At 49.5% G+C, this 16303-nt stretch overlaps 2 protein-coding genes across 2 annotated transcripts; one reads left to right on the plus strand and one right to left on the minus strand.

The window, feature by feature from the left end:
- Positions 1-332: 332 nt before the first annotated feature.
- Positions 333-2582, plus strand: N7529_002998 (uncharacterized protein; the record flags this gene model as incomplete). Its single annotated transcript, XM_057238525.1, has 10 exons — positions 333-458; positions 514-627; positions 684-721; positions 784-838; positions 895-993; positions 1062-1282; positions 1349-2034; positions 2085-2304; positions 2362-2452; positions 2529-2582. 10 exons carry the CDS (start codon positions 333-335, stop codon positions 2580-2582), a joined length of 1704 nt encoding a protein of 567 aa, XP_057101136.1.
- Positions 2583-2933: 351 nt separating this feature from the next.
- Positions 2934-15395, minus strand: N7529_002999 (uncharacterized protein; the record flags this gene model as incomplete). Its single annotated transcript, XM_057238526.1, has 8 exons — positions 2934-6651; positions 6712-7843; positions 7903-8600; positions 8668-10912; positions 10971-13289; positions 13346-13984; positions 14053-14691; positions 14762-15395. The coding sequence occupies 8 exons, from the start codon at positions 15393-15395 to the stop codon at positions 2934-2936; spliced, it is 12024 nt and encodes a 4007-aa protein (XP_057101137.1).
- Between the last annotated feature and the right edge of the window lie 908 nt (positions 15396-16303).

Below are 16303 nucleotides of genomic sequence, written 5' to 3' on the forward strand. Positions count from 1 at the left end.
TTTCTTGAATCAGAGAGGGTTTAGTAGTGTATGATAGCGCAAGACGATCTTAGACTCGGCCAGTCGTAACTGACTTGGGAAGCACTAAAGTAGCCTTCTCCATCAGGATTCAAAGTGGGAATTTTCCACATCAACCATTGGTTCAACCTCACTGTTCCAGGCTCAAAGTATCGTATCACAGTTTGTGCTACTAACAAGGGTGTTGCCATGTGCTGCTTCCATGTGTGAGGACCCGCCTACTCGTTATTAACTTACCGTCAAATTGGTTGAAATTGTCCCTCTTTCCCTCTGATTCTCTCTGTGGCGATTTATTTCCCCCGCTCAGTTGCACCATGACTGTTGACACTGAAAAAGATCCTCAAGCTGAATCCCCGGTGGTATCACCAAGATCACCCTCGAGTCTTTCAAATGAGTCTACCGAGCCGGTAGTTACTCTGAAGACATGGATTGTTGCTTCGGTATTACTTTATGACCTATCAATTGCAGAAAGAGGCTGATGACGGGGTAACATAGATTCTTTCCTGCGGTTATGGCCTCTCGTTTTGGCCTATACCGGTTGTGGCTGCCATTGGAACCATGATCTCCGCTGATATGGGCGATTCAACGGGATACATTTGGTTTGTTCCAGTACATATCGATTCTTTCGGACCGTTGAGACATTCCCTGAGCTGATAAAATTACAGGCCTGGACCATCTCAATCACCTGCGCTTTCTTGATCTTGTATGTTTCTAAAACGCCGCCTAACCCTAACTCTATGATACGATGCTCATGAAATGGCGCAGTGGTCCAAACACCGATCTTTTGGGTCGACGCTGGTTCTTAGTGCTGGGAAACTTGGTAAAGTCCTCAAATACAACTTAGCGGACGGTAAATTCTAACCAAATGTACCATAGGTATGCTTCGTTGGCCATATTGTGGTGGCAACAGCAAAGAGCACAAATCAAGTAATCGCTGGCCTTGTTATATCGGGATTTGGCGGCGCAAACTGTCAGGTACGGCTTGAGCCCATGGACTCTGAAAGTTTCCCATCCGTATAAATTAACAATGATTCGCTATACAGATGGCTGCATTTGCACTACCAGAACTTCTTCCTAATAAATGGAGACACATTGGAGTGGTAATCGCCGATTTCACAGTCTACGTGGCTGTTATTGTAGCACCGGTGACAGCACGATATGGCTACGAGCTCGGGAACTGGGCATGGAACTTCTGGGGCGTGGCTATCTTCCAAGGCCTATCGTTCTTCGGCTTGCTATTCCTTTATTATCCCCCCAAGCACCCGTGAGTCAATCAAAAAAGAAGTCCCCTGGCGTTGGAACGCGAAGAAGAAGCTAATATGTCGAATAGTCTGGGAATCCCTTATAAGGAGGCCTTTAAATCTCTCGACTACCTGGGCGCCTTTCTTTTTATCGGCGGCGCAGTCCCCTTCTTGATGGGAATTGTCTGGGCGGGCGTGTACGAGTCTAATGACGCTCATGTTGTCGCTCCACTAGTCGTCGGGGCAGTCCTGCTGATTTGCTTCGCACTATGGGAATCTTTCGGCAATCTGGAATACCCGCTCACGCCAACTTACGTATTTGCCAGCTCATGGGGCCGTGACTTCACAGCACCTGTAATTGCGCTGGGGGTTGTCAACATGTTTTACTATTCATCCAGCATTTTGTGGCCGCAGATGATTACCGTCTTTTACACAAATGGCGGTGCGGACTGGAAGTATTCCGTTATCCTGTCATTACCGCAGGGGCTTGCTATCTTCTTTGGGGCCATGCTTCTCACCTTCTTCGGTAGTAAACTTCGACACTGGCAGTGGCAGCTTACTGGATCAGTGTTTGTTATGGTTGTCTTTGGGTCTTTGCTCGGTCTTGTTACTCCGACTAATAAGGGTACTATGATCGCTTTTATTTTCCTCTCTCAGGCTGGGTTTGGATGGGCTATTTATTTGAGTATTGCTATCACTCAAATGGGTGTTGATCATAAAAACCTTGGTGTTAGTGGCGGCATTTCAGGATGCATTCGTTTTGCCGCTGGAGCTGGTATGTGTCATGCTCTGATCTGAATTGAGCCGTACTAACGTCCTTTTCAGTTGCTACGTCGATTTACCAAACCGTTTTCAGCAATACCTTGACTAAATATACAGCTATATACGTTCCTACTGCTTCAATTGCAGCTGGACTTCCAGAGTCTGAGGTCAAAGATCTGATGTCCGTGGTTTCTCAAGGTGCCACTGCAATGAAGGCATACAGCCCTGCCATCGTGGCAGCAGCAGAAGCGGCTCTTGGCCAAGCCTACTGCAAAGCTATCTTGTAAGAAACATACTTTCCCACAAAAAAGTAGAACAATTTGCTAATCATGCCCCATAGTGTGGTTGCCATGGTATCAATGGCCTTTGGTATTTTAGGTCTTGCAGCTTGTCTGTGCTGCAAGGATGTCGATTCTAAAATGACAAACAAGGTAAGTAATGACTATGACTTATCTCTTTAACTGTCATTCCTCAATTGTAAGGTGGTACTGACGGGATCTTATCAAGATCGAGGTATACCTCGAAAACACAGATCTCTCAGACCGGAACAAACATCACTAGATTGACATATACGGCAACATCCTATTCTCTTCATATTGTTTGATAACAATGGGCCTGTCATAATGAGGGAGAAAATGGAAACAAAAGCTCGGGTTGGTCAAGTCGGAAATAAGAAATTCTAGCAAGAGCAATAATGTATAACCTCATCCCGAAAACTCATACAAGAAAATTCTGCATTCTTATTATGTCGGTACAATGCACTAACTTTAAGCCCGAGCAGACAGCCATTACAACCACTGCACTGTTAATTGGTGAATATGTATGGATTGCTGTATATGTATGTAGGTGCTTGGGTTGTACAACACAATAACGTGCGGACCAATTACCCGTTTGTTTATATATCACACATCTTTAACGTCGTGAAACCATGTCACCAGAGTCGCTCACAACAACCAAACGATGAGACGGCATGAAATAACTAAACCCTGCCCTCTTAGCCTCTCCGATCCACAGCAACGTTGGCATAGAAGGAAGCCCACTCAGCTCTGCATCCGTCGTGAGCTCCTCGATGAATCGACTCCAATTGATTCGTCTCTCTGCAGGGTGATTCACTATCCTCAGTGCCATCTTGTCATTTGGTTCGAAAACCACAGCACAAATCTTCTGGACAGTGAGATGCATTGGAATCGTATCTGCCCAACCCGCAAGTTCGTTCATTGCCGGGCGAATACCCAAATTCCTGACCACCCCAACGAGCTGGCTCACCATCTCGTCAGTTTCGGGCTCAGCAAGGCTAGGGTCGGGTCCCAACCCAGGGACAGGCACTGGACGATGTAGAGTGATAGGGAGTTGGAATTGCTCCGCGACGTTTCTCAAGAAGCGATCCGCTGCCCATTTGGATGCCACGTAGCCATCGCTACCGTCATCCGGAGGCATCAAAGGCAGGTTCTTGTCACTACTGCTACCTTTCTCGTAAAGCCTTAGTGCTGCCTGGTCTTCGTAGATGCGAGCCGCACCTGACGAAAGGAAGTGGAGGGGGATGCGACGATGCAGCGCGAGTCGTGCAATTTCTTTCACCGACAGGAGGTTGACATTCCGGAGGACCTCATAGTCGTCCCAGAAAGATCTATTGGCGGCGAAGTGGAGAATCACATCACTCTCAGCGGCGAGATACTCGAACTCCGTTTGGCTGAGTCCTAGGCCAGGGACAGCAAGGTCTCCAGCGAAAACAGATATCTTTTCGGAGGATGCTGTCAGATCGTGCATGTCATTCCCAAGGCGCACAAGACAGAATATCTTTGAAACCTCGCTGGATTGAATGAGTGATGGAAGAAGATGTCTTCCGAGATATCCTGTTGCACCAGTCAAGAGAACTTGAAGCCCTTTCTGTTTAGAACTTTGTGCGATGTGTGGTTCAGGTCCCACGGCGCTCGAGAACTCGGTTTTCCAAGCTTCTGGAATGAAAATTTCTGCATCCCAATCGATACGAGATGAAAGGGTCGTTTCAACCACAGATGCCATGTCTACGAGCCGACCAGCGTTCATCAGCTCATTCAGCTTTGGCGCGGCCCTGAACTCATTCTTGATCAACCTCTGCAGCTTGACAAGAAGCAAAGAGCTTCCTCCGACGTGGAAGAAGCTTGTTTCAGGACTAATAGCCCGCATGTTAGACATCGGAAGCACGATTCGCCAAAGGCCTTCGAGTTTCTGTTCTGTTTCGGTCATCTCTCGATTTAGCGAAGGCAGTTGCACATTGGATGTGTTCTCGAGGGATAGAGCCTGGATCGCTGCCCTGTTGATCTTGGAGTGGGCAGTCAGCGGAATCTCATCCAATGGGATCATCAAGGCAGGGCGCATGTATTCCGGCACGGGGAGCGTTGCTTGAAGTTGGTCGATAAAATCCTGTCTTTCGGTCTGGACATAGTCACTGGAGAAAACCACATGAGCGACCAGGAACTTGTCCTCTTTTTCTTCTCTCAACGTGACCACAGCATACGTCAAGACTCCATCAGAAGCTTTCACCAGGGCGTTTTCAATTTCCCCGAGCTCAATCCGGAATCCTCGAAGCTTGACCTGCGTGTCTCCATCCATACGACCGGCGAGGAATAGAGCCCCATCAGCTCGCAGGAAACCACGGTCTCCTGTGCGATACATATTCAACCAGTTATTTGAGATGAAATTGCTATTGAGTTGCGCAAAAGGCGATGGCAAGAACTTTTGTCGCGTCACAGAGTCCAGACCGAGATATCCCGCTGAGACTCCAGCACCACCGACGACCACTTCTCCCGGCACCCCAATGGGCACTGACTGAAGCTGATCGTCAACTATATAAATTGAGTAGTTTGGTGCAGCGAATCCGGCAGGCGTTGGGTACTTTATCTCGGTATCTCGGTAAGGGATTTGACCATGAGAAGTACAAGCAATCGTTGTTTCACCGGGGCCATAGTTGTTGAAGATCTTCAGCGAGGGCACCGCGAGCTGACGGAATTCCTGCACAAGACGGTCGGAGAATGGCTCGCCCCCAAAAAAGGCATACTGCCACTGAGAGCAGCTCTGCAAGTTCTCCTTCGCAAAACGGAACCACATCTCGTACTCTGACGGCGTACCCGACGTGTATGTCACTCTTTCCTCAGTCATCAGCCTAGTTATTTCAATAGGGTCGCCACGTTGAGCGGATGAAGCCACCAGCAAACATCCTGCGTTGCAGAGCGCGACAAAGGTCTGCTCCAGCGAGAAGTCGAAGCTGAAGGCGCTTTGCTGGAGAACCATCGATACAGCACCATTTTCAACATCCAATTGCTGCGAGAAACCTTCATTTTGACTGACGAGATTAGAGTGTTTGATCAAAATACCCTTAGGCTCAGAAGTGGTCCCACTTGTGAATAAGATCACAGCAATCGAGCCGGGCGAAGACAGGTCTTGCGTACGCTCGGCTGCTTCAGATCTGGTTGCAATGTGAGAGACATCAATCACGGTTGCCCCGGCAGCTTTGACCGCGCTAACAGTCTCGACTGTTGTTTCGTCGATCAAAAATGCGGTCGGCTGCGCGGCCTTGACCGCGCTGTGAATTCGATGAATTGAGTTGCGAAGGTCAAGAGGGAGATAGGTAGCGCCAATCCGGAAGATAGCTAACATCGAGCAGATCCAATCCGCACCGGGCTCCTGTAGTACACCTGCAACCGATCCCTTGGAGACTCCGGCGTTTGAAAGAGCCTCAGAGATGCAGTCGATGCGACGTCCCATTTCCTCGTATGTGAAGCTCTTGCCGCGGCCGTCCTTCAGCGCTGGCTTTGAGCCGTGGAGGCGGATCATGTCATCGATGCGCCGGACAACCGTCTGAGGCCACCGAAGGGAGAGTGCGGCTCCTATAATAACCATTAGTAATGAATAATACCTCCATACATATGCAAAGGGGAGCTCTTCACCTGTTCCAGCTTGTAGCACTTTGGAGACATCTTCAGTTGCCCACACCGGGGCAGAATTGATCAACACGTCACCACCAGACGCTCTTGTGAATGACTTTAGAAGATTAACATAGGCTCTAAGTAGTAGCTCTGTGTGTTCCGTAGTGTACAGAGATTGTTGCAGCTGCAATGACAGTAGAGTATCACCATCAGTATTTTCGAGTATATCCAAGGAGATATCATAGCCCGTGCGAGGGTGATACCACTGTTCTCCCTGAGCCTTGCAGTTGGCAAATTTGGCTCGCTCCTGGGTTCCCTGGCGATAGTCGACAAAAACTTGGAAAATGGGCGGCGCATTGGCCGAGCGATTGATTCCCAGCTCATTGAGAAGTACATCAAAGGGGAGAGCCGAGTGCTCAAGGACACCGTAGACCTTGTTTCGGACCGTCTTGACCACCGTACCAAACCTGGAATTGACAGAAGCCCTGTCAAGTCGAATGGGGAGCAGGTTCAGGAAAAAGCCGACCGTTTCCATGACTTCTTCGCTGGTGCGGTTGGCATCGGCAAGCCCGATGAATAGCTCGTCGATGCCAGGCAGCAAGCGAAACAGAAGAACTTGCAGAACTGCTGTATATAGGTGGAAGTTCGTCGAGTGGTTCTGTCGAGCCACCTGCTTGATAAGAGCGGTGTCCTCTGGCTGAAGACGGATATCAGCGCGGCAGGTACTGCAATGTGGGTGGTTAGCTACTTCCGTCCTTCATAGGCATATTCGTCTTGCTACATACCGGTAGATTGTCTGTGGCTGCCTCACTTGCACCTTTGCAAATGAAAACAGCTCGATTGGCCGAACGTCTCTTGGAATGATCTTCTTGTAAAACTCGATGCTCTTCTGGAATCGACCCATCGCGTGGTCTTGGTGCTGTTGTGCCGCAAGGGATCGGTACTGAGATTTTTCTGGAAGAGCTGGCAGAGTCATCCCCAAATAGGCCTTCTCGAGGTCGGCAAAGATGACCTGAATGCTGATGCCATCAAGGGTGATGTGATGACTACCGACAATCAACCAATGTTCGGTATCCGAAAGCGACAAGAGAACGAATCTCATAGACTCCCAGTCGCTCAGGTCCCAGGTATGATCGCGCATTTCGTCCAACGCCTTCTGTGCCTCGGATTTGTCAGATATGCGTCTGTTCTCAAGCCTGATCAAAGGACGAGAGAGAATGCCTTGGGTAGGAATATCTTCATGCTCCCCTGACCAGAAATAGCGGGTGCGCATTGCTTCGTGTCGCTCACCGACGCGTTCAAGCGCCTTGCTCAAAGTTTCGGTCTGGATTGCGCCAGAGAGACGGATAGAGAGAGCGACATTGAACGTAGTTTTATCTTGGAGAGCATGGTGCAAAAACCAGAACCTTGTTTGTCCAAAGGACATGCGCTCAGTGATCTCAGTAGAGAATTTCACGTGGATTTCGCGCCATTCGCTCTCAACAGAAGTGCCATCAGTTGATGATCCGATGTTCTCACTCTCATTGGATGGGCTGCTCGTCCCTTGTGTGCTCGTATTGCCGGCAATCAACGACGGGCCCACTTTCGAATGGTCGGGTTTCACTGTTGGGGTATTGACTTTTGTCTCCTGTTGTGCTGGGGCAATAGTCGGCCTCACCCCGCCCTCGGCCGACAACTGAGTGATGTCAATGATGGTGGCTGGGATTTTTTCAATGCTGTCGTTGATCAAACCAGCAATGGTGGTACCTCCGAGGATCTTGAGGACCGGTATATCAACATCGAGCTCTTTCAAGAACCATGACCGAATGTCAATTGCGATCAGGGAGTCAACTCCAAGTTCCACGAGGGCACTGTTCTGTTCGACTGCTTCATCCGAAGGGATCTGGAGAAGCTTCTTCACACGTGCGGTGAAGGAACCTGAAAATATGACATTCACGGGTTAGCCAAATTCTCGTTAAAGTTTGAGGAACACTTACCTTTGAGAGTATCCGCAACCTGGTCCAAAGCTTTTGCCTCTTTGAGTTGAGCTCTCACTGAGACAGTTGAAGCAGTGCTAGATCCTTCCTGCGTGTTAAGGCGCTCGAAAGTGAGGTGAGAGAACTTCAGATCGTTTCGATATTGGTCTTTGGTCAGTTCGCCAATGTACACAGGGCTCAACCCCGTAACAACTTCCAAGTTTTCCACGGAGTCTGCTCTGCCAACCTTGACAGCCTCGGCAAATATATGGTGGAGATCAGATTCGGACACGCTGGTGGCGCCGAGGCTTGCAAAATATTCTGCATCGAAAGTGTCAGACCGACCAACATGCCCAATGCCCATCAGTGCGCTGAGGTCAATGATCGAGGCGGCTACGCCGCGTTTGCGCCGTTGGAATGCAAGGGCTGTCATGTACATGTTCGCGGCAGCGTAGTTGCTTTGACCGCTGTTTCCGAGACACGCGGTGAGCGAGGAGAACATGATGAAGAACTCCAAGGGTTTGTCATGGAAGATCTCATCAAGCAGCTTGCTGCCTTCAACCTTGGGTCTTAGAACCCGGTTCATGCTGTGCAAGGTCATCTCGTCGAAGCGCATATCATCCACGATAAGGGCTCCATTTGCTATTCCCCCGATCTGGGGCATGCTGCGATTAATCTCCTGGAGGCATCTTTGAAGAGAGTCTCGGCTCGTGATATCCCTGGATTGCCATTAGCCAATGCGTTGATTGATGAGTTGGGAGAAAGAAACAGAAGGGGATGACATACAACGACAACACGCGAACGCTTGTACCGCATTCCTCGACGGACCGAATAAATTCTGGGTCAACCTTGGGATTACGGCTTGTTAAGACGATGCAGCCAGCACCACACCGAGCCATCCATTGACAGATTGACTGTCCAACCTCTCCGGCAAGACCAATCAATAAATAAGTCCTGTCGGAGCGGAATATCACTTCATGGTCCACCGGTCGGAGACGGATTTGGATTGTTGGAACAGTCCAATCTACGATCTGAAGTGGCTCCCTTCTCGGATTGTGCCTCCCTACATCGCTCAGTAGAATGGAATCCGTGGAGCTGATAGGTAAACTATTTTCCATCACAGATTTCCACGCCCTTTGAAGGATGTCGCCCGATTGAGATGGATTGGCTCCTGGACGGGGGGACAGCTCGTTTGTGAAGAATAAATCTGCATTGGCTACCACACAGCTAGCAGACAGACAGGCTGCCATGGTTTGCGTCACTTGTGCGTCGGGTCCATCGGGAGCTGCAAAGTTGACAAACACCGATGTGTCTTGCGGAAGCTTCTCTTTAACAAGGCGCGCAGGAAGAGCGCGATGAATCCAAATCCAATCTGCTCCGTCAGGTTGATGACGACATGTCGTAAACTTGACATTGACATGAGCGTTGTCAGCTGCCTGAGAAATAGCTCCCTTGACCAAGTTGTCGGGGTCGTGAATTACTACAGTGCTTGCTTTGGATACAAGTGAAACAATCGCTTGGGCGACCAGCTGAGCTGCGACCGAGAGGAGAGCCATTCGACCAAACTCGAGAGAAGACGGAATGTCCACCCAACAAAGTGGTTCGACTGGTGCAGGGGATTCCGAGACCCGAGTCAAGGCGATGACAGCTGACTTGGAGTCATCCTCCTTTGTTCCGGTACAAAGCATAAAGGAACCAATTGATTCAAGATTTATAAACTGCAGCAAGGATTGGCGAATACGGATCATCACAGGAGCGCCGCTGGATGACTTCGATTGGGTCACCCTCAACGGAGAGGCCTCTTCGAGCTGGAAAGAGTCGCCGGAGCCCACAAGCTTCACATTTGCCTTTGCCGGGTTGACTTGTTCAAAAATTGCACGACTTGATGAGTTGACTCGGAGATTCTGCATCACACTCGGATACAGACGTGGAATGAGTGTCTGCTTGTTTTCTATGAAGACTTCTGGCTCAGAAGACCAGAGTAAATCTTCAACAGCGCCTTGCCTGGAAAAGTCATCAATTAGTTGATGTCTTAATACCATCGTCGAGATAACTGAGCCGGTCTCCTTGTCCAAGACGTCAAGATCCAAGAGCTGCAGGTTGATATTAGGCTGCTCGAATTTGACGACTCTCCCGATGCCGAACATCATGTATGAATACGGCTGCTCAGCTCGGGCGCCTTTTGATACCCATACAACGTTCCTCGCACATCTCCACAGTGCTTTGAGCCCTTCAATCTTTTCCTCGGTCACCTGTCGCATCAGAGGCTCGTCCAACTCAGACAAGCTCAGAACTGTAGCACCGTCGGGTATAGTAACAGTTTTCAGGGACTCGATAGAAGGAAGTCGGACGAGGGAGGAAAATTTCGAGGATAGTGATGCCGCAACTTCTTCAACAAGCTGATAAGTGGCAAGGGATCTACCTCCGATGAGAATCAAGGGTGGTGTCCCTGTGGCGTAGCTGTCTGGCAGAGAGGCTATGGGATTTCGCAGAAGCTCTAGACGGTCATCAACAGCTTGCGCAGCCCAGACTGCAACCGCATGAAGCTGGTCATAAATAGGAGTTGAGGTCTCAATGCCGCCAAACTGGCACTTCTTCAGAAGCGAGTCCCAGTGGTCAAGGTTGAGCATTGGACCGTGTGGTCGGCCACTGTTGGCTGCAATCCACCATCCAGGGAGACCACCCATGATGACTCCGTTGCGAAGAATCTCGTTTGTAACCGTCTCAAGGTTTACAAGGAAGCCGCCTGGCTTCAGTAGCCGGCGAACATTTGACATCATATTTTCTAGGGGATCAGCAACATGGAGGACGTTCGACGCCAGTACCATATCATAGCTTCCCTCGACAAAGCCTTGGTCTGCAGGAGTACGTTGCATGTCGAATGTCTTAAATATCATGCGATTGGCGTACTCTTTGAACTTTTCTTCGGCTTCCTCGAAGAATCCACTGGACACGTCAGTGTATGTGTATGTCGAGAAAGCAGATCCAAGTTTTGGCAGGATAGCTTGTGTAGAACCACCGGTACCAGCTCCTGTGTCAAATATGTGTTAGAATCTTAATGTCTGATATGTTCCACAGATCGGACTAACCTATCTCGAGAATCTTCATCCGAGGGTATCGATGACTGATTTGCTTTGCCATATTGGCGAGCCACCAATTTGCAGCCTGAAGACCGACTCCTTCTTTGTAGAAACGGCCAAGGAGGTCATCTTTGGTCATGTACTGGAGAATACTATCCTTTTCTCGAATAACTTTGGGAAGGCTTTTGCCCGTAGACTCAATTAACAGTGCATCAACCCGATCGTGATACTTGTTGGTCAGCTCCAGGATCTGCTCATGGGTGTCTGAGATGCACTCCTTCTCAACGCAAGGATGGTCTCCTCGGGCCACTTTGTCCACGATATAATCTGTCCAATTCATCAGGTGTTGATGGTGAGGGAGGGCATTTCTGCGGTCTTCGGCGCTCATTTCAGAAACGCGACGAAGATAATAGAAAGACAGTCGCTCCATATCCTTGGCCATTTGCAGCTCATCATCATTGAGGCGTTCACCAAGGGCTGCGAGCACACCATCGGGAGCAGCTGGGAGGTATTCAAATTGGGAAAACAGTGCAGCGTCATCCTCTGGTCGTGCAGGGGTGAAGGGCTTGAGGCTGATGCCCTCAATCTGCAAGAATGTATGCTCGCCAGTCTCGGTGAACAGCTGAAGATCAGCCTTGATAGAAGTGGACTCCTCATCTCTGACTGTAGTTTCCCAAGGGACAATTAGCTGTTTCCCTGATCCACTGAGACGGAAGTGGGGATTGAACTCGAGCGAGTCGATCTGGACAGGAACGTGAAGGGACCGCAAACTTTCATCACCTGGGTAGCTGAAGGCAGCGAACAGGGTCTGCAATGCGGTATCCAACATCCCAGGATGCAGCAGAAGCTGATCTTCCCATTCGGAAGCAGCTTGATCAACCAGAGTACCATGGGCAAAACCCATCCTGCGCTTGATACTCGCCATGCCGCGGAAGGGCTCAGAGTACTCATAGCCAATCTTTCGCAGCGCAGAATAGAAACGGTTGATGTCTACATCCACCAGATTGTAGTACTTTGAATGAGAGCATGCAGGGAGGCTATCCACCGAGGAGCTGCCCAGCTTGACCTCAACGCGCCCTTTGACGTTGGACGCCATGGACCGATCACCCTGCGGCGTCGAAAAACAGGTGAAGTCGGCCAAGATATGGCTGGCATCTGATTCAGAGATTTTGACACTGAAGAGAGATTCAATGCTTGCATTGTCATCGTTGAACACGATCGCACGTTCCAAGATCACATTCGTGATACGGAAGTGGGCAATTTGGCTTTCTCCGGCCAGTGCTTTCATCGCTTCGAGGGCCATGACAACATACCCGGTTGCTGGAAAGACCATCTGACCTTGCAGCTTGTGCCCCTGTAACCATGAAATCTCAGAGGGTCTCAGGATGTTTTTCCATTGTGCCTCAGTGGATGTTGTAGTTCCGACACAAGACGTTCCCAAGACCGGATGGGGTGCAACCGTGAGCTGCTTTTGAGCTCGCGAAATCCGAGATTCGGCCCAGTATCCATGTTGATGATTAAAAGGATAGCTTGGGAGATCAGTCAAGAGCACTCGGCAATCACTGTCAGCATTGAAAACTTGATCGAAGTTGTCAAATTTGACAACGCCAGCACCGAGATGTGACCACAAGAATCCTAGAGCTGTCGACAGTTCTTCCACATCATCCTTCCCACGAGATAAAAGCCCTGTATAAGGGAGCTGTACACTAGCCTCTGCTAAAGTATCCGAAGCCGGTCCCTTGAGAGCAGCATGGGGACCAATCTCGATTGCAACGTCAAAGTTATTTCCGTCCTCGAGGGCAGCCATCACTGCAGAGGAAAACAAGACTGGCTGAACCATATTGCTAACCCAATACTGCTCAGAAATGTTGGTGGCGCTCATGACAGTACCTTTCCAGACACTTGACAGCCACGTGGGTTTCTGCCCTGTGGGTTCCAATTTCCCTATGCTGCAACGCTGAAGAGACTCGAGGTAAGGCTTTGCACAAGGTTCCATATGTGCCGAGTGGTAAGCCGTATCAACCTTCAAGCGGCGTGCGAACTTTTGGTCGCCCTTCAGGAGATCAACTGCCGTGTCAATGGCCTCTTCATCCCCAGACAAGGTAAGGCTTGATGATGAGTTGTAAGCCGCGACTTGAACACGGCCATGCAGTTCCTCACGCTGGCAAAATTCCTCAGCATCTTCGGGTGATGTCCCGACAGCTGCCATGGCGCCTTTGGCTCCACTAGGAGAGGATGCCGATTTGGCGTGTAATCCACGGTAATACGCGATGCGAATGGCATCATGAGCAGATACGAGCCCTGCAGCGTAAGCCGCACCGATCTCCCCTGAAAAAATGTCAGCCCTCTACTCGTTGGATCAAGTAAATCACTGTGCCACGTACCAGATGAATGACCAACTACGGCATGAAGTTGGATACCAGCAGCCTGAATTAGGTTCACCAGAATGATCTGGATAGCAGTGCACAGAGGCTGCGAGATGGCTGCCTCAGCAACGCGGGACGATGAGTCCGCTGCTAGAAGTTGCTCTCGGATCGTCCACTGGGGCCTGTCAGACTCAGGAAGACTGACCAAGGATTTGTCTAGGTCAGCGACAAGCCGCCTGACAAACTCAGATGATTCCAACAAGGCTGCACCCATTCGAGGCCACTGGGCTCCTTGTCCAGTGAACACAGCCAGGGCCCGGGGCTTTGGCACATAGGGATAGCGAGTGTCTAGTTTAGCATCGCTAGTAGATTCCTCGAGACTCTGGCAGAGAGCCTCGACTGTAGAGCCTGCAATAGCTTTCCTGTACGTGAGAGTAGACCTGCGCTGTTGAAGCGTAAATGCCAGATCGCGCAGGTTGGTTTTTGAATGGGTCTGGAGGTACTCCAGTTGTTCAGTGAGCATGGCTTTAAGGGAAGCTGCTGAGTTTGCAGAGAACAGAAGTGGTGTGCACAGTGTTGACTGTGAATTGGTGAGGGCCTTGTGCATCTCGGGGATATACTCCTCAACAATTGCATGTGCATTCGTTCCACCAAAACCTGCATAAATTAGACGTTAGCATCCAATGGACTAAGATATTCAAATACAAATAATTCATTGAACATACCAAAGCTATTGATGCTTGCTCTTCTAACCTGACCCGGTGCAAGAGCCGGCCACTGTGTCGCGCGCACCGGTACTTCCAGTGAGTTGTAAAACGGAAAAATGTCAGGATTGAGGCTGTTGAAATGCATATTTGGAGGAATGGTAGCATTCTGTAAAGCGAGAGAGGACCCTATCAGACTCGCCAGACCAGCCGTGCCCTCAGTGTGACCAATCACTGATTTGATGGACCCGACGTACAGTTTATCATGGATTGAGTTTCCAGAGAAGAAAGCCTGATGGATGGCTTCTGCTTCTTTGGGATCACCAGCCTTCGTTCCAGTTCCGTGGGCATGGAAGAATTGGGGGCGATCCATAGGGTTGTTCAAGTCCAGACCTGCTCGTGCATAGGTAGCGCGAATCAGGTTCGTTTGAGCAGTACTGCTGGGGACTGTTATGCCAGAGGTACGACCATCTTGATTGACACCGGTTTCGCGGATGATGCACTCAATGTGGTCTCCATCTTTCAGGGCCTGACTCAATGTCTTCAGCACAACCGATGCAATTCCTTCACCACGACCATATCCATCGGCCGAAGAATCCCACATCTGGCATCGCCCTGTGGGGGAGAGCATGCGCAGATTACTTTCGGCGACGTATTGTGCTAGTAGATCACCAAGTTAGCATCAGTTTCTCTAAAACACAATCAACTGGGATATTCCAATTAAACATACCTGGGCTCAAGATTAGATTTGCCCCTGCTGCAATAGCTATGCTTGACTCCCCACTGCGCAGAATACGCACGGCCTCGTGTACAGCAATGAGACTGGATGAACACGCAGTATCGATTGTCATAGACGGGCCGTTCCAGTCAAAGAAATATGATATGCGGTTCGACATGATACTGCGGGCAGTGCCTGTGCCGGTATAGGTAGGCATTTCGTCGATATCGGTCTGCACCATGGTAGACCAGTCATCACACATAAGACCGACAAAAACAGCGGTCGAGGAACCTCGTAGCTGCTCCATAGGCAGACCAGCAGCACAGAGACCATCGTATACGGTTTCCATGAGTAGTCGTTGCTGGGGGTCGATGCTCTCCGCTTCTTTCGGGGGAATACCGAAGAAGTTTGCGTCGAACTTACTTGGATCTTCATCAAGAAAGTAGGAGCTTTGGACGTTGGTGGTGCCGTGATGGATCGGGTCGGGATGATAGAAGCCTTTGATGTTGAACCTTTCTTCCGGAATCTTGCGAAGTAAATCCCTAGGGTTTTGTAGGAGCTCCCAGAGTTTAGAAGGGGTATCGCAGCTGCCTGGAAACCGACAAGAGCTTCCAATGACCGCAATTGGCTCAATGGTAGAAGGCATGCTAAGAGTTGAGCTCAGAAAGCCTTGAATGATATGATATTGTTGGGAAATCTTAGGGCATAGGTCTGGCGATGTATACTTAAATATAAACATACATCTGACATGCACTTTTGAAAATTTCCGTTTCATGTAACAAGACTAACGTTGAATACCATTGTATCTAAAATTTTCGTATTCATTCTGTATGAGAACTAGATACAGATACATAGACCGGTTGTTTGTTTTGGAGGCTGATCATTATTGCATTTACGGAATGGATCTGTCTGATCCTGTGGGTGTCTGGCACCTTTGATTGGCTTGGATGGCGCCACTTATGCTTATGTTCTCTACGTAGATCCTGCCCAAGTAAATGTCAATACTTGACACAAACGGTTGAAAAGTCCCAGGAATAGCATCAAGACACGACAGAGAATCGCTGTTGTGGATCTAGTACGTACATCTCGCAAAATTCGCCTCATGCCGTGGTCCATAGTGTATCATTTTTAGTCTTTAGCGTTGTTGAATGTGGAGGTGCGGACTTTGACCGATCATTTCATAAAGCAGCCTCCAAAATCCTCCTATGAAGATCTTTGGGGCCAAAATTCGGCCCGCGCCGCCCCCAATGCTACTTCGCCTCCTAGTATATGTTGACGAAACCGCCACAATATGGGATCCATACTGTATTGGTCTTAGTCGTGAGCGTTGTTGAGTGTGAGATACGAGGCTTGAACCAATCATCCAATCACCCCATACCACAACTGGCCTTTAACTACGATGTGGATATGTCAACAGGGGTTCCAGCATAAACGAAGATCTACAGTAGAGTTTCTGCAGAGTCAGCGCTCACCTAAGCTTACACTTGGAGCAATTTCTGCAGGCGCAGATCCATTCTTCATACAAAATCGTATGCGTTGACAAATGTACTCAGG

Source organism: Penicillium soppii, assembly GCF_028829465.1.
Source record: "Penicillium soppii strain IBT 18220 chromosome Unknown utg000003l, whole genome shotgun sequence".
Taxonomy (NCBI): domain Eukaryota; kingdom Fungi; phylum Ascomycota; class Eurotiomycetes; order Eurotiales; family Aspergillaceae; genus Penicillium; species Penicillium soppii.